Genomic DNA, 19,615 nt, shown 5'->3' with positions numbered 1-19,615 from the left:
TTCTGCGTAGAAAGGCAAATGCCAGTTCAATAGTCATTCAGCAAGTATTTGAAGTTCACACTCAAACAAGAAGCTATATAAACACATCAAAGGATAACTTGGTATTGTTAATCTAATGCTAATAAAGATTGCTAAGCATCATGCAACATCACAGTTTGGAGAGCACACCATCTGGCTGAAGAACACATAAATGCCTTCTCTGGATTTCAGAAATCGACCGACATCTGGAATAGTTAGCATAGTACCTGTTGGTAATTATACACATCAACTTACCCAGCGAGAGCCATCGTGATCATCAACTCCTGGCGCAATATCCGGATAGCTAGCTCCACTCCTTGCTGGCCATCATACTACAACTGGTTAATAGAATGTTCACAGAAGCTCCTGACTTCACTTACAGCAAGTCCCCAAATTGGAATCCGTCCCATAAAACAGTAGTCTGCCCCCAGAGCCAGGGCCTTGAAGATATCTGACCCCCGGCGGATTCCACCATCGATTGCGATCGGGATACGGCCCTTTGCAACGGGCGCGCAGTCGCGCAGTGCATCCAACGTGGCCGGGGCACCGTCTAGTTGGCGACCACCGTGGTTGGAAATAATAACCCCATCAACCTTGTGTTGTATTGCCAGTTCAACATCCTCGGGTGCATAGACTGCCCGTGTCAGCCAATATAAGTTTACTTCCATCCGGAGTGCTTCACTTACTGCCTTTCAACCAGATCTGAAGCTTGGTATGTTTCCTCAGCCAGGGGATCGCGCTATCCCAGTCAAGACTAGCATCTAGTAATTATCAGCGGCTCGTTCGAGGGTATATACGAATATTACCAACCATAATCTGTGCGATCGGAGGTATCGCTGCCATTACTGAGAATATTGGGATATTCCATATCTTGCGGTAGCTGGTAGTCGTTGCGATATTCATTCAGCCGCTTCCCAAGCACAGGAACGTCCACCGACAGGAACAACGCTTTGTAGCCGGCCTTTTCTGCTCGTTCCAGTAACTGCAATGTGAGTGACCGATCCTTGAGCACGCACATCTGCATCGCATATGGATTCCCGCAGCCTTGACTGGCGACATCTTCCATCGAGGTGGTCGAGTATGAGGACAGGCCCATACAAATACCGTATTTCGCGGCGGCACGAGAGGTTGCGAGCTCTCCTTCGGGATGGGCAAGTTTGTGCGCGGCTGCTGGGCTGAAACCGAAGGGAAGGGATACCTGTATAGTTGAGGAAGGGCATCAGCGACGATTCTGTGGTCTATTAGACTAATATGAGTGCTACCTTAGTCCCAAGTATGTCTGTGCTGGTGTCGATGTTAGCCACGTTTACCAGGACCCGTGGGCGGATTCTGTATCTGTCAAATGCGGCTTCGTTGTCGCGTAGTCTGCAACATCAGTGATTGTTCGATAATGGTAGCTTCGAAGATCTGTGCATACGTTATTAGGTCCATGGCACCTTCATTGTAGTAATCTAATTATCTCCAATGTTAGGGATCAACATTGCATGTTTCTCAGTGGTCAATTGCCCTACCTCTGACCATCTTTGGGAGCTTCTTGCTTCCAATCGCCTTCAGGTCGGCGATACAGCTGACATCCTTGTGGAATGCCTCTCCGCGATGAGCCATGCTGGCAATGAGATCAGTACAAGGCACCGGTTGATGAAAATGCGTCAAGAGGAGCAAGTGTCAGGTTTCAATAATATTGAGTTATTCTGTAGTAGGGCATAATTGGACCTATATACCATATGTCGGTGTCGCCGACTTTCCTAAATTTTTGACGTCCTGCGACCGCAGCTATTCCTTAACACCGAAAGAGGAAAGCAAAAGATAACAACTCTCAGATACCTTCCCAGCGTGACGCTGTCGCAAAGCGCGGACACTCTGAATTCAACTGCCCTATGGCATTGGGCAAGTCTGTGCAGCGGAAAGCCTTATCAGCTACTATCCCCGGAATTCTATTATGGGGTGATGATCGTTCCTCGGAATCACCTACCAAATTGAAATATGCCCCTCAGAAAGAAGAAGTCTACCCCTCATCACATCATTTCAATTTGAACCTGGTTATTTTACATGCCTCTTGTCAATTCTTTCCCTTGTCCTGCACTATCAACCGTTGCATTCCTGCATAGTAGTCACAATGGCGAAAATCTTTCTGTACGTATACTCCCGTGATCTAACTTTGTCATTGCGATTAACGGTAGTTATAGTACAGGAGCCTCAGGCTATATCGGAGGAGATGTACTCCATGCGCTGAAATCAGCCCTTCCAACCTGCCAGTATACAGTCCTGCTGAGGGATGAGGCGAAGGCGCAGAAACTCTCTCACGCATACCCTGATGTACAAATAGTCCTGGGAGACTTGGATGCTTCTTCTACTTTGGAACAGCAGGCACGTGAAGCGGACATTGTCATCCGTGAGTATCCCACTTCAGGACATACACTGCCTCTTACTAACATTGGTCTGTTTCTACTAGACACCGCAAGCTCAAACCATGTCAAGAGCGCTGAGGCCATCGCTCGTGGATTGACCGCAGCGGAAAGACCGAAGCCGGGTAACTACCTCTTACCTCCTCGTCCGTCCACTGCTTATCGTTGCTCGTAATGCAAACAGGTCACTGGCTTCAGATATCAGGCGCAAGTGTCCTTTCTATTCCCGACATTGTAGCTAGCGCCTTTGGAGAACCCTCCGACAAGGTCTACAGCGACGTCGATGGAGCCGATGACCTGCGGGGTCTCATCCAACAGTACTCTGCAAAGCGCGTGGTCGACAATTTAATCCTCAGCCTCACCCCTGCCGCCAATCGTCCGAAAACCGCGTTGATCTTTCCTCCTATCATTTATGGTCGGGGTAGAGGGCCGGTCAACCAGCGGAGCATACAAATTCCGGAGCTGGCAAGAGTGACGATGCAACGACGGAGCGGGATTCGGGTGGGTAAAGGAGAAGCCACATGGAGTAATGTGCATATCTCAGATGTCAGCAGCATCTTTGTGAAGCTGGCCGAGAAGGCTTTGCGGGATGAGGAAGGGGACTTGTGGAACAAGAACGGGCTCTACTTCCCGGGCAACGGGGCTATTGTAAGTCCTTACATTTATATACCTGGGTCCAGAAAAAAATATCTTCTGACAAGATTTAGTCATTCGGTTCTATCTCAGCGCAAGTGGCGCAAGAAGTGAAAAAGCTCGGCCTAGCTGAATCCGACTCGGTTACTGAGATCAGTCATGAAGAGGCCGATGCGCTCACTCCTCATGGTGGGGTGTTATGGGGGACCAATGCCCAGCAGGTAGCCCAGCGAGCGGCCAAGTACCTGGGATGGGTCCCCGAGGGGAGGACATTGGAGGAGGAGATTCCACACACCGTTCTCGCCGAGGCCCAAAGACTTGGATTGAAATAGATCTGTATAAGAGTTATTAGAAGACCAGAATAAGTGCATTCACATACAAATTATTCATACCCATCCAAATCAATAATATTAAGTAGTTATCACACGTAGAACCTGCTCTTATCAAGGTCCCATCAGATTGCAGGGACTAAACCCGGGACAGCAGGTCCTTCCGACGCTTCTCTGGTCCAATTCGGAAGGAGGTTCCGGTGTGGCGGAACTTCCTTCCTCCCCCGGTCGGACCGCACCCTTTCCTATAACCCGCTACTAATTGATTCACTTTCCAGCTTCAGCACAACGCCGGCTCATACCCCAGATTCTGTTCGATTACTATACTTTCCGTTTTTGTTGATATGGCCTACTCTGACTGACATGGCTTCTTCCAAGCAATCAGGTCGCCGGACTCGTCGTAGTCATGCCCTGGGAGCCTGCAAAACATGTCGTCGGCGTCATGCCAAATGCGACCAAAAGAGGCCTACTTGCCAGATGTGTCGGGCAACTGGCGTGGTATGTGAGGGGTTCGTTGATGAGATCCGATGGATGTCCGATCGGAAGTCCCAGCCTTCTTCGGGGACAGCAACTGGCAAGGCAAATGATCCAGAGAAGCAAGGGCCTCGACGCCATCTCTACACAGGTTCTTGATCCCTCTCTATAATTGATTACCTGATATACAAGTCCGGGATACTGAAGCTAATAAATTTGCCTTAGAGAAGTCAAGAGTCTCCATGAGTGATGCCTTGAGTGCAGACTTGGTGTCAGGCTCTATTGATGCCTCTTTGGCGGAGATCGAAAATAGATCACGGGATGCCGGGAGACCCTCACAGGGTGATGTTGTAGTCGGGCCATTCTCTGTGCTGGATTTTAGTCTTACCGGCCCCAAATCTGCAAGTAGGGCTCAGCCTGCTGACGAAACTACGGTCGCAAATGATATGGTTCTATCGTCCGGGAATACCCTGCCTGAAGGGGCTTCCGGGGTCAGCCCAGCTCTGTCGCAAGACTCGCTCGCCTACATGAATGATCTGCTGCAGTGGTCAGACATTCTTAGCTTGGACCCTCAGTTGCATAATGCTACACTATCTGGCACACTTGACCTGGGTGATTGGTTGCCCCTCGATTTAGGGACACAGGCCCCTATACTTGAACATAATCTCCTTGGCGAAGCGCCTAGTCTAACGGATGATACAGCTGCTGTCTACAATTCTGGCCCAGAGAATGACTGTGCTTCTAAGATGATATCAGCAGTTGATAACAATCCACCTGATGTACTAGCAGATGCTCATTTCCTATTACGGCACTTTCAGGATCATGTTATTTCACGTATGATGGCCGTTCCTTTAGACCAGAAGTCACCTTGGAAGATACTCAATGTGCCGTCTGCTGTTGTAACATACAGCGATATCACTTTCCTCGGGTCTCAAAATATCACTCACGCTCGGTTGGCTAACCTTTACTGCCTATTGGCCTGTTCGGCCCTTCATCTAACAGTAAATCCTTCCATGAGGACCTCAGACTTGACGGAACGCTGGAAGCCGGTAGCAGAATACGCTTACCATCTAGCCAAAGACCATATGCAGATGTCCTTGAAGCATGAAACCCAAGAGCCAAAGAAGGCCAAATACAAGGATCAGTTAATGGCAATCTGCGCTTTGACTGAGTTTGCTGTAAGACTGCTGTCAAGTTACGTTCCAGATAGATTGCTGATCGAAGCAGGTTCTAAGTGGCCAGCAGCAGGACGCGAGGTGCTACATGATTGATGCTGAGCGGCTCCTACGCCTCCGAGGTTTGCCAAAACAACGCATCTCTCAGAAAGCACGCCTGTTACACCATACATATACTTGGCTACGGATAGTAGGCGAGAGTACCTACGTTTTGCACAACTACACACCGTCGGATACCTTTATTGAGGCGCTCAAATACCGGTTTCGATACCAGAGAGGCGAGAACACTCAGGCAGCTGGTTACCGAACATCACGCTTGGACGACTTCTTGCGCCTCGATCGGCGGCCGTCCGATAGCGACCTGGATATTGACGAGCCAAAGGAAGCTGATGTTGGCTTATATGACATCCACCTGCAGGATTCGCGGAAATACCCTGCCACACTATACAACCAGATCTACGGAGTATCCGAGACGTGGCTTAGCTTGGTATCTCAGACAACGCGCTTGGCCAACGTAATGGAGACTTTTCGAGTTGCGCGCGAGATGCATCCAGGAATAAACGCAAGTCTTGATGCATGGGAAGCATTGCACCGGCGCAGTGCTCGCCTCGAGAATATGGTTTGTACCTTTGCCTCTAGGAAAACGGAAGATAATATTTGCAATTCGGCGAATTTACTGGCCAGGTCACATGGGTGCCTTCTACAGGCTTTGAACTCTGCACTGGTTATCTTCTTTTACAGACGAATCCGTCAGGTCCACCCGGCTATTTTGGAGAGCCAAGTGGACAAGGTGATCTCGGCATTGAACGAGTTTGATGTAGCGTTAGTGGAAGCCGACCAGACTGGCCCAGGCACTGTATGGCCTCTGTTTATTGCTGGGTGCGAGGCTACGACGCCCGCTAGGCGGCAATCGATCACGGCGCTTCTGGACAAAGGAGAGGCACGATGTGGATTTTCTGCCTACCAAACTGTCCTGGATGTCATGAAACAAGTCTGGGACAAACAGGATGCACATTTCACGCGAGGCAGAGGAGAGACGTTTCCGACTTGGCTTGATGTCGTCAAAGGCAAACAAATATGGCCTATCTTAACATGATGGCTACCGTGGGTCTATTACAAGGCGCTACACGAGATACGATAACATGTGCTCATAAATTCATTGTTCTATATCCAATTTTAATGACATCATGACGAACGCTTTACAACATTAACACTCGCATTCACCATCAACTGGGCCAGTTCACTCTGCAGATCCTCCTTCAAGAGGGCGAATGGCTTCCGCAACCCACCAGTCGCCTGGCCCCTCAGCTCAACGCCTGTCTTGACTGCCGCAGAGTAATTGTGCGACTCAAGGAACTTGCAAATGGGCCATGCCTTAGCCCATAGTTCACGGCCCTTCTTGAGATCTCCTTCGACAGAGACCGCATTCCACAGCTCTACCGCCAACTCCGGGATGATGTTGGCAGCACCCCAAATCGCTCCAGGCGATCCAGCTGCCAACCCATAGAACGTAAGGGTATCCCACCCGTTGAAAGCGGTGATCTGATCCGACAACCCAAACACCAATTCCGTGTATGCCGGCGCATTTCCGGAGGTGTCTTTGAGGTACTTGACGCCGACCTTGCTCAGGTCCGCTATTTGCTGGGGGGTAAGGGTCAACCCGCTGGCAGAGGGAATATTGTAGTAGACAATCGGCAGCTGACTGGCTTCATGAATCTCAGCCATGAGCTCGGTCAATTGCTCCACGTTCAAGGGATCGTAGAATGGTGGCACAACCATCACGGCGGCTGCACCAGCTTGTGCGGCATGACGTGCCAGGTCCACTGCCTCCTCGGTGGAGGTACTGCCGGTGCCTGCTACGACAGGCACACGGCCAGCTGCGTACTCGACGCAGAGCTCCGTCAGCTTCTTGCGTTCTTCGCGTGTCATGGTGGTGAATTCGCCTGTGCTACCGCCGGGCACGAGGCCATGCACGCCGGCGCCGATCAGGTGGTCGATGTGAGACTTGAGTCTTGCTGCGTCGATCTGGGTCTTGTCGTCTGTGAAGGGAGTGATCAGGGCAACCATAATGCCGTGAAGGGCGGGGAGTTGCTGTGTGACAGTCATGTTGGATGTAGTGGTGATTGCTTGGTATAGCTAAGAAGAACGTGAGGATGGAAGGAGGGAGTGTCTGCTGGACTCATGAGTGAGTCTTGAAGCCATTTTTATTTCATAACGCGACGGGACTGCCTTCCTTTCCAACTACACTCCAAGTCTATACTACACTGTTAATGATGTTTCGGTTAATGGCGAAGCCCTAACTCTCTGGATAGAATGTTGGAGGGGCTCTAAGATATCCATGCCGGAACCACCTTCCTGTTTTGGCGATGCGGGTAACCCAACGGAAGGCAGTTCCGGCATGCAGTGGGGAGGGCATTAGCGCATCCACTGGCGCCAGACTATCAATGCGTCTCGACATCAATGAAGTGAGGGGTAATGGGGCGATCTTATCCTCGTTATCGCCTTATCGGAAGAGACAATTGCTGACTAGTGACACACTTCAATTGCAAAGTGGGCTGCGCGGAGGCACATCCCACATCCGGAACAGGAAGTTCTAGCCAAGCAGCTTATATCAGAACAACACATCTGTCTTCGCGCTGCTTATCCCTATTTTCTGCAAGAGTTATTATCTTTCTACATTAAGACCCAGAAGAGACTATGGCAGACTCCCTCTCTGTCGACATCACCACCCCCAATGGCCTGCAGTACCAGCAGCCGACCGGCCTGTTTATTAACAATGAGTTTCGTCCTTCGTCGAGTGGCCAGACTATCGTGTCTTTAGATCCTGCGTATGCACCTTACATCTAAACTACTCTCAACCTTCCATGCTGACTTCTACAGCACCGACAAGCCCATCGCCACCGTCCACGCCGCAACAGCAGAAGATGTCGACGCTGCCGTTCAAGCCGCCAAAGCGGCGCTATCACACTCCTCGTGGAAGCTCCTCCCCGCCACCGAGCGCGGACAGCTAATGGGTCGTCTGGCCGATCTGATGGAAGAGAACCGGGAGCTTTTTGCTGCTATTGATGCATGGGATAACGGTTCGTATAGCCCCCCTTGTCACCGCTGTGCGGAAACTGACTTGGCCAACAGGCAAACCCTACCAAGTCGCCCTAACCGAAGACCTCACCGAAGCCATCACCACCATCCGCTACTACAGCGGCTGGGCCGACAAGACCTTCGGACAAACCATCAGCACGACCCCCCAAAAGCTCGCATACACCATCCGCCAACCCATCGGCGTGGTCGGACAGATCATCCCATGGAACTACCCGCTCTCGATGGCGACGTGGAAGCTGGGACCCGCGCTCGCCTGCGGAAACACCGTCGTCCTCAAGGCTGCTGAACAAACACCCCTCAGCGTCTTGGTCCTCGCAACACTCATCAAGAAGGCCGGCTTCCCGCCCGGAGTGGTGAACATCATTAACGGCTACGGAAAAGAAGCCGGCGCTGCGCTGGTCCAGCACCCACTCGTCGATAAGATTGCCTTCACGGGCTCCACTGCTACCGCCAGAGAAATCATGAAGATGGCAGCCGGCACATTGAAGAACATCACTCTCGAGACAGGCGGAAAGTCGCCCTTGATCGTCTACCCGGATGCGGATCTTGAGCAGGCAGTGAAGTGGTCGCATTTCGGCATCATGTCTAACAAGGGCGAGATCTGCACTGCTACGTCGAGGATCTTCGTGCATCGGAGTATTCTCACTACCTTCTTGGAGAAATTCAAGGAGGCAATCGAGACAACTTCCAAGATCGGCGATCAGTGGGACGAGAATACCTACCAAGGACCACAGGTCACCCGGGCACAGTACGAGCGGGTTCTCGCCTACATCGAGACAGCCAAACAGGAGGGCGCTACGCTAGTCACCGGCGGCAAGCCCTATACCCCCAAGGATGAAAAGAACGCAAAGGGCTACTTCATCGAGCCGACAGTGTTCACTGACGTGACTGATGACATGCGCATTTGTAAGGAAGAGGTATTCGGGCCTGTGGTGGTAATTCTGCCATTTGATTCGGAGGAGGAATCGGTGCGTCGCGCCAACGATACCACGTATGGTCTGGGCGCTGCGGTCTTCACGACTGATCTGGAGAGGGCGCATCGTGTAGCGGCAGATATCGAGGCTGGCATGGTCTGGATCAATAGTAGCCAGGACTGTGATCCGCGAATTCCGTTTGGAGGTGTCAAGCAGAGTGGAATTGGGCGTGAGTTGGGTGAGGCGGGGCTGGAGGCGTATTCGCAGGTTAAGGCGGTGCATGTTAATATGGGGAGTAGATTGTAGACTAGACTAGAAGGCAGTATGCTTCAATGAATAAATTATGATGACTTTTTCAATGTTCTAAATAAGGTCGATTTTTCTCTGTTATCTGAAGATGGAAGTTTTCGTGGAAGCACATGAAGTTGAAGTACTAGTAGTACTAGTAGTACTGCACAAGCAAATATATATTTCCGGTACAACACAAACACCTTGTCAATTTCCTTGCTGAACTGGACCTGACTAGAAATACAAACTAGCAGGTCTATTCGTTCATGGCCTATTCGTTCATTTTTATCAAAAGCGAAAATAACAGTAAAGTTGACAATACTTGTAGTAGCTAGTACCGGTAAGACTGTTCTCCATGGTGTGCGACGCTGCTCATCTAAATCCATGATGCAGTTAAAAATGGTGTTCTTCCGCAGGGATAAAGATTAGCAGTCGGGACTAGCCCCACTCTGGGTACCATAGGAAAAAAGCAAAAAGAAATTCGAATGCATCATCCGTGAATCGAACACGGGCCTCATCGATGGCAACGATGAATTCTACCACTAGACCAATGATGCTGGTGCTTGTAATGCTTGGCAATTGAGTGGTCTAAGATCCAGTGGATTAGATGAGTTTTTACAACTCGAAAACAAGACGAAGTGGATTAGGATATTCAGAATATGGAATAGTTGGATCGTCTCTCTACAACTTTAACCTCTTTAATGTATTTCGCTATAGTAATATCCAACATTCTTGAATAACTGCCAAGTAAGGAAGATGACAACTGCCTGCAAGTGAAACCCTTGCAGACATACATGACTTAATCTATGCCTCACATCATCCATCGCAGACTTCTACCAAACCTGACAAGAACACTAGGATTCTTGAACAAAGGAAGCATCCAAATCATCGCCGTCCACGCCGTCCACATCTTCCACGTGCGCTTATCGGCAACTCCTTCCCGAAGGAATAGGATCCTCCCAGCAATAGCTATTCCCAACGCAACCGGGAGAATATACCCGGGCACGTCCAGCTCCCAGAAAGCAGGACAAACAACGGACCAGATCGCAACAGGAATCGCAACGGACCACCGGGCCGGCCCGTCACCCAACACAATGGGCATTGTACGGCGGTTCTTGGCACGGTCCCCTTCCACGTCCTTGACGTCTTGTATATGCATCGTCGTGCCGATCACGGCACTGGTGAGCCAGATCCACCGCCATGCTCGAGGGAGTAGGTCAAATCCGGTTCCGGTCGCGACACGCAGTGATCCCTTGTTGTATTGACTGAATGCGAGGGCTAGAAGGACATTCCGTAGGATGAAGCCGTTGTCACCACCGCCCAGGTCATTGTATACCCAGTTCAAGGTGTAAAGAAGAGCAGTCTCCTCCCATGCACCGAGGTAGACGCTGAGTCCGAGAACAACTGGGATCGTGAGCAAGAGTAGCTGGCGAGTCTGTAGGATGCTGATCCGACCTGCGGGCAGTGGTCTCCAGGGTCGGTTGATTTTGTCTTCTGCCACGGAGTCCGGGTGCCTTTGATTCGCCAGATTGAACACGAACAGGTTTAGCCAGTTCCATAGCATGACCATGGGTATCCGACAAACGACTGAGAGTAAGTGCGGAGTGTTAACATCTGTCAGAAGAGGCCCGGACAGAGCAGCGCAGATTCCGAATGCTGTTTCAGGAATGACAAATGTTGCAAAGTCGTCCGCAGTGAACAGCCAGATAGTCAGAGCTAGGTCTCTCCAGTACCATGCTTTCTATACAGCTGTGAGCTTTCTGGAATCGTGAGCATACTAAAGATCACTCACATTATAAACTCTTGTATCGCTCTGTCTTGTCTTTACGACATCGCATTTAAGTGAAGCACTTGCAGCGCCAAGTAAAGAAGTGCAAATCTCGTAGAAGCGAGAAAAACCAACAAGATCCATTTTTTTCTGCATTTCAGACTTTGGTCCGTTTCCACAGCAGAGAGATGTCTGCGTTGATATCTGAAGGGTATCTTGGGGAAGGACCAGTCTCGGATGCGTCGCACCCTTATATACCTGGAATCAATTCATGTCAAGATTGGAGTCGGCACTACAATAGCCTCAGAGTTTACCTTTCAGCTCCTGTCTGCGAAATTTTTGCAGTGGCTGGCTGTCTCGATCATCAGCTAAACCTACGACCAAAGCCGACGAGCTGGTGTATGATACCAATTTAAGCAAAACGACGAGGTTTTGGTTATCCTTGCCGATGGCGCCCTCTTCATACGGGTTGTAGCTGAACCGTTGCACAGCTGAATAACGCCACACATGGTCTTGTCAGACGGGCGGAACATAGCGCCGAGGTGGCTTTTTCATGCTGTCAGATAATATTCACCAGTGAAATCAGTTGAATCCTCGGACTCAGTTGCCTGCGCCGTCTGCTGCAAAAGGCCAAGGTCTTGACGGCAAAAGTGGTCATTCGAGCCGATAGGCGGGAGGTGGCAATAGAACAACAGTGTCAGCACTAGCGTTGCGTCCTGATGCCTGACAAGATTGATCACTTATTCGACCTGATTGAAGCAGTGCTTTGTGGGAAAAATGTGTAGCGCACAATGTATCATAGAGTGTTTACAACATTGCCAGCCAACCAACTTTTAGCCGTCGCATCAAAGGTACCCTCATCTTCGACGCTCGCGCCAGGCTTGTGCCTTTCTGCTCCCTCAGCAGTCGTCCAATATCCATGTAGCTCTCCACGGTTGCCCGAAGTGGCCCTCTTACACCGCGAGGTAGCTCTTCAATTGCCCCTCGGCTGACCTGATAATATCTGTCTGCTTTCTGCAGCATTCTCTCCTGCAGGCCATACATGATGAGGATATTAGGACGCTCCAGTACATCTCCTGGAGTAAGGCCTACTTCGTCCAGCCACGTTGTAGGAATATATACTCGGCCAATTGTGGCATCGCGATGGATATCACGTGCAATATTGACACACTGCATGGCTTTGCCCATCTTCTTCGCCGCCCCTTTCAACAGCGGGACATCTTCCGTATAGTCATGGCCATGATGGAATACGACAAGGTCGAGAACTAGTGCACCCACCGTGCCAGCTACAAAACCTGCGTACTGATCAAGGCAAAAGTCCGATTTGATCGGGAAAGTTCCTTTCTTGGAATCGAATGCCAAGTCGATTTCGAACCCCCTCAGCAAGTCATAGAAGAAGTTCTCAGTTAAGCGGGAGAGAGGAAGGCAGCTGATCGATTGGTACAGTCTCTCATATTTCCCCCCTTGTTTAGAAGCATGATAAGCGTCATGAGGTAGTCGGCCGCGATGGCTTAAGTCTAGGAGGTATCTGCACTCTGTGATCCAAACTTTGGCTTCCTGATCATCTTCAGCTTCGTCAATGAGATCATCCATGACGCGGCAGAAGGAGTACCTATTCATATTAGTTGAATGAACCACGCATGGGTTTGAGGGGTAATACAAGAATATGAGATCAATGCGTAGATGACCCTGGAATAATGCGCTGCCGAGAAACATGCTCTGACTCTTCTCCTGCAGACGATATACGGCCTGGGACAATGCAGATATGAGAGATTCGTCTATAGAAGGCGGACTGCATAGTAACGACAGAGCTGTCCTGAGCGTGATGCCCTTATCTGCTGCTGGCCGTGATAGGGACTTGTATTCTTGGAGCGCATATGCGTAATCGATCCCAATTAGTCCTAACACAATCATCATATTGGTGACCAGAAAAAAGAGTGCCTCTCTGTTACTGTTAGACTTGATGTCGATCACAGGTGTGTTTGACTGACTCAAATTCTAGACCGGCAATCTGACAATCCAATTTGGTGCCACTCTCTATTCTCCAAGTCCCAGATTCCATAGCCCGGGAATCTGCAACCAAGAGGTATAGTGTGGGGAGGCAGATCGCGGTGATTGTGGGTGTGCTGGGGAGTCCCATAAGAAAAGGATAGGATAGTATCCTGTATTCTCGCATGAGCATTTCGATAGATTCAGGGTACACCGACCTTACCACTGGAATATCAGGATTGGACAGACCCAGACCAGGATCAGGCCCAGGTAAGTCATATGCTGTCCCAACAGCAGGCACGCTGTTCCACCACCCATCAACGTGAAAATGACAAATGCTACCACATTTCTTGTTCTACGTCTCTCCAGATGCAACCGAAGGTACATGGGTCGCACAAGCGGCTTGGTGAAGATACAGTATGTCACACTCGTGATGTAGGTTTGTATGGCGAAAAAGAAAACTTCCTCAACCGGAATATCGAGTATCTTGGAACCGACTACTGCGTCGGGCGGATACGTCCAGATAGCACTCCGTATCAGGTAGGAATCCCATGGGATTGTTGCGATGATAGAAATCTGCCAATCCACGGTAAATCAGATAAGAGGTCCTTCGCTTCAAGGTACGGTCGAAGTACCGTAATCAGAATGCATATTTTGCAACGGTCTTGCGCGGTGAAGAATGGGTAGTAGAGCACCGTCAGTGCCGATGCCGCAGGGATAGTGTAAGTGCAATGACTACTTGCGTACTTATGATTAGCAGATGTGCAAGGAGATCGGTAGTAGAGACGCCTCTTACAAGAAAATATAGTCGAGTCCCATTTTGCTTCATGTTCTCTAGCACTCCCGTATGACGAGCACTAAGAGTATGGAACATATATCTGGAAAAGGGCGTTCAGTCCCCTTTGCAAGGTTCAGCCGAATCCTGTTTCACTACACCAGCTTCCGGATGGAAACCGGTTGCGGTTGCGTCTAAGCTTCATGTGGATGAGAAAGTTTGTTTTGTGATGCTAATTGCCCCACTGGAACACAGAATAGAGTTGAAAATGGTTACTTGGATGAATGCCAAATAGCGTAGAAATTGTCCACCCGCTGTTAATTGCATATTGGAGATGCCTTCACTGGGTATCCAATGGACAAACCAGAATGATGGTAATGCGTGAGGCTGTGACTTAATCTGACCTCATAACGGGAGTATAGCTAACTGGGTTATTGATCGGCGCATGAAACAGTGACCGACTAGCCTTTGTCGACAATATTGAGCTGTGGTGTGAGTACTTAGGAAATTGGATAAGACTGCAGTGGGGGAACCCAAATAGGGAAATGGTAGTATTTAGTAGTTGATATTATTACTAGATAAGGCGGACTGCCCCCACTCTTTACCGTTGGGTATGTTTTCACTTTCAACACAATCTGACTGCATTGAATGCTTAATGTAAATACCTTTGGATAGGTAATGCTCCGAACGCTTTAAGGTCATTGCTTCATATATTCAGATAAACCACTACCAAGCCAGCTCTGATCTGGCCATGCAGCTCGCCGCTTCCAGCTGAGAACAGAACTTCTCCTCCTCTGCCAGCTTCCCAGTCCTCATCTCCCCTGTCATCTTGGGAACAGCTGGCCAGATTTCTTCCCCGCCTTGGGCCTCTTCTTTTCGCCGGTGCTCCATGACCATTGTTCTCAAATCTTCTTGAAAATGGATGGGCCCCTGCCCACAGTCAGCTCTGCCCAATCTCACGTCTCTTCTGTCAGTGTCTCATACATACCTTCTCCTTGTCCGGGTGAAGCTCGCCATTGATAAACACACCCGCGCTCAAGTTTTCCTGTGCTCCAACACAGAGATCTTTGTCTTCCTCTAGGACTTGTCGGTAAAACGCGTTGATATTGGCAAACTCCTCATCCGTTGCATCTCGGTGTCGATATACTTCGTTTTCGATCTTGCTGGTCGTCGCGCTAACTGGGATCATGCGTTGAATGTAAAAGAATTTCTCCCTGCTCGTGTTAATTTACCATCGACCCCTTCCCTGCGGATACATACTTACGTGACTGTGACCGATGTGGTTGGATAAAAGTATGTGATTGACCTCCGGAACTGCGCATCAATATTGTCTTTGTTGAAGATATGATGCTCCATATACCTCGCCTTGGGCTCGACCCGGTACCGAGGAAGATCCGACACTCCATTGATCAGTGGATGTGAGGTCGCGCAGTGATAACATTCATTGTAGTTCTCGATCAGAAGCTTCCAGTTTGCCTCCACATCCATCTCCCAGTAATGGTCAAAGGTATATTCCCCATCGAAGTCAAAGTCTTGCATCCGGGGCTGCTCATCGATCTTCTGGAAGTCATCGTCCCACTTGACCTCCGGGTCGCCGGCCTCTAAATTCACCCAGATGAACCCCGCTTTATCGATATGTACATGGATGGGGAGAAGTCCATGTTGGCTTTTGTCGAAGCTTGATACGGTCTCGAAGCGAGGTGCCTTTGATAGGTTGCCCTTCAGTCCGTAGGACCAGCCGTGATACTTACAACTGAGGATGGAGGTAGTTCCAGATCGAGCTTGGACAACCGGGTACGCACGATGTCGACAAATGTTGTGGAATCCATTGATGTTACCATCGCGATCGCGAGTAAGGAAGAAGGAAAAGTTAGAGATGGCAAAGGAAAGAAAGTCGCCAGGCTTGGTTAGTCGACTGGAATGTGTGAGTAACATCCAACGCTTGGAGAAGATGGCTCGCCGCTCCAGCTGATACATGGCATCAGAGCGATACCATGAGGCTGGAAGGCTCCGAGGTGGAGAGCTTTTCTCTGGGTTGTTGGAGGACCGGCCAAGTAATCGCCACATTGTGATGGGAATTGTGAAGCAAATTGTTGGGGTGGCTCAGAGGAGCTCGGATCATCACAGTGCCTATATAACGAAGCAGCGCTGGTAAGTGGGGTCTTGATTCGGCGTTGTCGCATCAAAAATGGGGGCGTTGGGAGCTCGCCCGAGGATACCACTGATAAGCCATTGGATAAGGATCACTGGCTTATCTGTCACATCTACCTGCTGTCCAGCCGTTCTCATCCAACTCAGAGAAGACGAAAGAAAACCATGGGTGCTAATCCTCCATTGGTCACTGGTCGCTGCTACATATCGTCCCTCGGGTACAAATGGGGGGTTCCAAACCCCTTGACACTCCCCGATCCACGTCTTTAAGTAAGTTCTAAGCTCCAGTTTATTATGTGCTATCTATTATATGTATCAGTCGTTCAAGTCGTATCTAGGCTAGATCCATTCTTCTTTCCCAGTGTCGAGTCTTTTTTCTTTTTTCCGGCTAGCCCGGCCGTCACTAACCCAACTCACATTTTGCTTGTATTCCGCAGTTTCCTGAGCAAGAACGTCGCTGCTCCAATCAAAACAGACCCTAATACTCCACAGCAAGCACCGAAAAGTTGCAAGCCCGAATAATCCGTGTAGTTCTGCTTCTCGAGAATGGCGCCCATGATAGGCAAACCAGTCAGGCAGCTGCCAGAGTTAGCAAGCAGGAAACTAAGTTTGCTCAAAAAGACTGATACTCACCTCACTGACATGATCAGCTGGAATGTTCCGAACCGCTGGCCCAGGGTCTGCAGATCTCCCACTTTGGCAACACATGGCATCATGAGAGAGACAACAGCGCCACTGACAAACCCATAGACCGCCGCGAACACGATGATTCCTGCATGAGAAGGGTGGTAGTTGAAAGGAAGCCATAGACAGAGCATTGACACGCCGGTGCCGAAGCAGCAGAGTGTCAGGACGTTGAAGTGACCGAAGACATCTGCCAACTGAGGAGGGATGAGACGTCCGAATATGGAGGCACCACTACATTTTTGGGAGTCAGCACTGAGATTTGCGAAAGAAAGCATCGCGCAACCTTACTTGATAATGGAAATAAGATAGAGAGCAAGAGTCGATGAAAATCCCGCGTTCTCCGCCATGCTGGAAAGATAGTCGAACGGAGCCCAGAGTCCCCACCTGTCACTGTCAGTCAATAAACAGGGTCATCGATCGGAATGTTGACGAACATAATGAAGAATGCGCCAGCGGTGTACAACCCAAACGCGGTATCCTTCAGCAGAGTCAGGTCGATCCACGCTGCTTTACCGTTCCACTCCTTGCGTGGGAGACGGCTGCGGACCAGCAGGCAGGCTACTGCCAGCATGATTCCGACGAATAGCGCGGTATACCGAACGGCACCATAGAAGCCGATGTCGTTGATGACCCGGTCCAGAAAGATCGGAAAGATAACACCCCCAAGTGAACTTCCAGATACAGCAATGCCAGTTGCAAGACCACGGCGACGAACAAACCATTGGCCGACGCAAATCATGGCCGAAGTGAAAACACCACCTGCGCCGATGCCAAAGCAGAGGCCTTGCGCAAGAAAGATCTGGTAATATTCATGCGCCAGGCTAGTCATACAGAGTCCTAACACGCACAGAATGCTGCATGGCCAAAGGACCGGGATCGGGCCGTAAGTGTCAATTATGCGACCCCATAGTGGTCCCGGTGCCCACATGAGGGCCAGCTGCACGGCGAAAATCCATGAAATGTCGGACGCGTCGTAGTTTTTGAGTGACGTCTGCTGGTATGTTGTTTGGAAGACACCGATACTGTGATAAGATCAGTACGGAGCATGGGGGACATCTTTAGCCCGTCAATACATACGCATTTAGGAACCCAAAGGAAGAGAATAGGGCGCAAAAGCCTCCAGCTACTGTCAGCCAACCCTTGACCCCTTCTTCGGGCGGAATGGTTGGCTCCTCTACCGGCTGGTTCTTAGGCTCGGACATGTTTGTCTAGCCCAGAAATCCCAAGCAGATATTGTTCTAATATATGTTCACAGCCTTTCTCGATTATTTTAGGGATGCATGAGGCGAATGACAAATTCTGGGGGAAAAAGCCTCCACAGGGTCCCGGACAGCGATTCGGTCTACGACTGGCTAAGTCCGATCGAACAAATGCGGGCGCTAAGATAAGTATCTGGGTTTCGATGAGAAGCTTCGTCTCGGGCCTTCGGCTCTCGTTATGTCCGATAAGGCCCACGCGACAAGGATCTTGCTCACTAAAGTCGCGCTAATTATGCGAACATCTGTCGCATTGGGCATGAAGTTGGCCGTGTCATTGCAAAGGCAAGTGCGATCTGACCCATTTGACCTTGCAAGTCTTGGATTAAAGGAGTAAAATGTGAGCTGTGTAAATTAATCGGACGTGGATCCTAGGGCTGGATTGACAGCAACCGGTGGTTTTCAGCTGAAGAACAGTGGTCATTTCCCTCCGTTTGCGACCAGCCAAAGCCCACAAAGCGTCTGTGAGCAAGCCACACCAGGGAACCCTGGCCAGAAGACTCTCGAACCCATTATTGGGATTATGCGGCCCACATGGTACCCACAGTGCTGTAAACTCTGATGCCAACTGCCGGATCCAAGTACAGAGCAATGAACTTCATGGACTACTGCAGAGACATGCCCAATATTGGGACGTGTGCATGCGACACTTGATCAAGAATGACAGCAGATAATAAAAACAATAATAACTAATATTCCCTCAACGGTTAGTCTCCAGGCTGATCGAAAGTCACCTTCTGTCTGCACTGGATGATTGCGGATCGAGGATTGACTTGGGCATCAGCTTTGCTCAGGTCGTAGCTTGGAGGTTTCTTGTCGGAGAATTTCGGATGTATCCGAAACGTCTGCTTGCAGCTGCCACACCGACATGAAAAAGGCATGTCTCATTCATCGGGCTATCCCCCGTCGCAAAATTGATGACGTGAACAGCACATTACCCCCGCCAATCAGACGGCAGAGAGGTCTGATGCTTTCCCGATGATCGTCAAGCGAGTTCCTTGGATGGATGCCATCCTCCCCGATGGAGAGCCATTATTCATCCGTCGGATGGGACAGCTAGTCCGTTGGACCGAGCAACTTCAGGAACAGATGTAAAGCTTGACAGCCCCGTCTACAAATAGTGCAGGCTTTGGTTTCGTTGAGCATGCTTGAGTTCTATTGGTAAAGGGACAGTCATCAGACATGCACGTTACGGAGATCCCCCGGCATTTGGTCGCATCAAGGTGCAGTAGTCAGGCTAAAAGACTCCTTAGTGCTTGCGTGGGTGTGAACATTGTCCAAGATCACCACAGGCGGTATCTAGCAGGGGTTCAGCCGAACAGCCCCGTGGCTATATGTGGCAGGGAGCATCCTTGTCGACTTACATAGATGTAGCTGCCTGGGACTTACAAGTTCCAGCTGCACAGTTATATGGGTGATCATTACTCAAGTCATGTACCAATCATGTGCTTGGAGATAAGCTGTGTTTCCAGTAATTTTTCTTCCCACTGCTTCTCAGTAGTGTGATAAGCGAACATCTATAATCTCTTTCAATATTCTTGCTACGATCGGGCTTTTTAATATATGTTTAAATGCGACCGGGCGACAGGAGTAACTGAACGAGTGGCTGATCAATTATGGATGAGAGATAACAGTATTATCCCTAGGGTCATAC

At 49.9% G+C, this 19,615-nt stretch overlaps 9 protein-coding genes and 1 non-coding gene across 10 annotated transcripts; 3 read left to right on the top strand and 7 right to left on the bottom strand.

Moving 5' to 3' along the window:
- Window positions 1–148: 148 nt before the first annotated feature.
- Window positions 149–1,623, bottom strand: BO79DRAFT_144913 (alpha-hydroxy acid oxidase; the record flags this gene model as incomplete). Its single annotated transcript, XM_025678405.1, has 8 exons — window positions 149–224; window positions 274–350; window positions 399–652; window positions 705–772; window positions 825–1,216; window positions 1,281–1,383; window positions 1,436–1,469; window positions 1,530–1,623. The coding sequence occupies 8 exons, from the start codon at window positions 1,621–1,623 to the stop codon at window positions 149–151; spliced, it is 1,098 nt and encodes a 365-aa protein (XP_025540599.1).
- A 511-nt stretch (window positions 1,624–2,134) lies between these two features.
- Window positions 2,135–3,388, top strand: BO79DRAFT_263320 (uncharacterized protein; the record flags this gene model as incomplete). The annotated part of the gene is made up of 5 exons (XM_025686666.1): window positions 2,135–2,151; window positions 2,205–2,410; window positions 2,471–2,548; window positions 2,608–3,071; window positions 3,131–3,388. The coding sequence occupies 5 exons, from the start codon at window positions 2,135–2,137 to the stop codon at window positions 3,386–3,388; spliced, it is 1,023 nt and encodes a 340-aa protein (XP_025540598.1).
- A 299-nt stretch (window positions 3,389–3,687) lies between these two features.
- On the top strand, window positions 3,688–6,130 carry BO79DRAFT_192961 (Zn(II)2Cys6 transcription factor; the record flags this gene model as incomplete). Its single annotated transcript, XM_025680935.1, has 4 exons — window positions 3,688–4,010; window positions 4,085–4,543; window positions 4,586–5,037; window positions 5,087–6,130. The coding sequence occupies exons 1-4, from the start codon at window positions 3,749–3,751 to the stop codon at window positions 6,128–6,130; spliced, it is 2,217 nt and encodes a 738-aa protein (XP_025540597.1). The 5' UTR covers window positions 3,688–3,748.
- An 89-nt stretch (window positions 6,131–6,219) lies between these two features.
- BO79DRAFT_263310 (dihydrodipicolinate synthase family protein) lies at window positions 6,220–7,140 on the bottom strand (the record flags this gene model as incomplete). Its single annotated transcript, XM_025686665.1, has 1 exon — window positions 6,220–7,140. One exon carries the CDS (start codon window positions 7,138–7,140, stop codon window positions 6,220–6,222), a length of 921 nt encoding a protein of 306 aa, XP_025540596.1.
- A 567-nt stretch (window positions 7,141–7,707) lies between these two features.
- On the top strand, window positions 7,708–9,385 carry BO79DRAFT_171213 (aldehyde dehydrogenase ALDH). The gene is made up of 3 exons (XM_025679561.1): window positions 7,708–7,862; window positions 7,915–8,114; window positions 8,167–9,385. The coding sequence occupies exons 1-3, from the start codon at window positions 7,732–7,734 to the stop codon at window positions 9,351–9,353; spliced, it is 1,518 nt and encodes a 505-aa protein (XP_025540595.1). The 5' UTR covers window positions 7,708–7,731; the 3' UTR covers window positions 9,354–9,385.
- Window positions 9,386–9,821: 436 nt separating this feature from the next.
- On the bottom strand, window positions 9,822–9,892 carry BO79DRAFT_t106. Its single transcript has one exon. It is a non-coding gene; the product is annotated as a tRNA-Gly (tRNA).
- Window positions 9,893–10,146: 254 nt separating this feature from the next.
- Window positions 10,147–11,300, bottom strand: BO79DRAFT_244705 (UbiA family prenyltransferase; the record flags this gene model as incomplete). Its single annotated transcript, XM_025685405.1, has 2 exons — window positions 11,128–11,300; window positions 10,147–11,076 (listed from the first exon to the last, which is right to left on the bottom strand). Exons 1-2 carry the CDS (start codon window positions 11,257–11,259, stop codon window positions 10,147–10,149), a joined length of 1,062 nt encoding a protein of 353 aa, XP_025540594.1. The 5' UTR covers window positions 11,260–11,300.
- Window positions 11,301–11,910: 610 nt separating this feature from the next.
- Window positions 11,911–13,921, bottom strand: BO79DRAFT_227363 (terpenoid synthase; the record flags this gene model as incomplete). Its single annotated transcript, XM_025683872.1, has 6 exons — window positions 11,911–12,715; window positions 12,764–13,054; window positions 13,095–13,265; window positions 13,316–13,668; window positions 13,728–13,838; window positions 13,889–13,921. The coding sequence occupies 6 exons, from the start codon at window positions 13,919–13,921 to the stop codon at window positions 11,911–11,913; spliced, it is 1,764 nt and encodes a 587-aa protein (XP_025540593.1).
- A 672-nt stretch (window positions 13,922–14,593) lies between these two features.
- On the bottom strand, window positions 14,594–15,934 carry BO79DRAFT_144999 (aromatic ring-hydroxylating oxygenase subunit alpha; the record flags this gene model as incomplete). Its single annotated transcript, XM_025678410.1, has 3 exons — window positions 14,594–14,797; window positions 14,856–15,081; window positions 15,132–15,934. 3 exons carry the CDS (start codon window positions 15,932–15,934, stop codon window positions 14,594–14,596), a joined length of 1,233 nt encoding a protein of 410 aa, XP_025540592.1.
- Window positions 15,935–16,431: 497 nt separating this feature from the next.
- BO79DRAFT_263306 (MCT family MFS transporter) lies at window positions 16,432–17,944 on the bottom strand (the record flags this gene model as incomplete). Its single annotated transcript, XM_025686664.1, has 5 exons — window positions 17,783–17,944; window positions 17,140–17,727; window positions 16,994–17,089; window positions 16,652–16,936; window positions 16,432–16,597 (listed from the first exon to the last, which is right to left on the bottom strand). The coding sequence occupies exons 1-5, from the start codon at window positions 17,905–17,907 to the stop codon at window positions 16,432–16,434; spliced, it is 1,260 nt and encodes a 419-aa protein (XP_025540591.1). The 5' UTR covers window positions 17,908–17,944.
- Between the last annotated feature and the right edge of the window lie 1,671 nt (window positions 17,945–19,615).

Source organism: Aspergillus costaricaensis (genome assembly GCF_003184835.1).
Source record: "Aspergillus costaricaensis CBS 115574 unplaced genomic scaffold BO79scaffold_12, whole genome shotgun sequence".
In the NCBI taxonomy this organism is placed as follows: Eukaryota; Fungi; Ascomycota; class Eurotiomycetes; order Eurotiales; family Aspergillaceae; genus Aspergillus; species Aspergillus costaricensis.
Note: the sequence above shows the minus strand (reverse complement) of the source record. Positions and strands in the feature narration are given on the sequence as shown.

Excerpts from the sequence above, each read along its gene's own strand:
- BO79DRAFT_171213 (XM_025679561.1), top strand. The coding sequence starts at position 7,732 with ATGGCAGACTCCCTCTCTGTCGACATCACCACCCCCAATGGCCTGCAG. Across the intron at positions 7,863-7,914 it reads ATCGTGTCTTTAGATCCTGC|CACCGACAAGCCCATCGCCA; the intron begins GTATGCACCTTA and ends TGACTTCTACAG. Across the intron at positions 8,115-8,166 it reads TATTGATGCATGGGATAACG|GCAAACCCTACCAAGTCGCC; the intron begins GTTCGTATAGCC and ends CTTGGCCAACAG.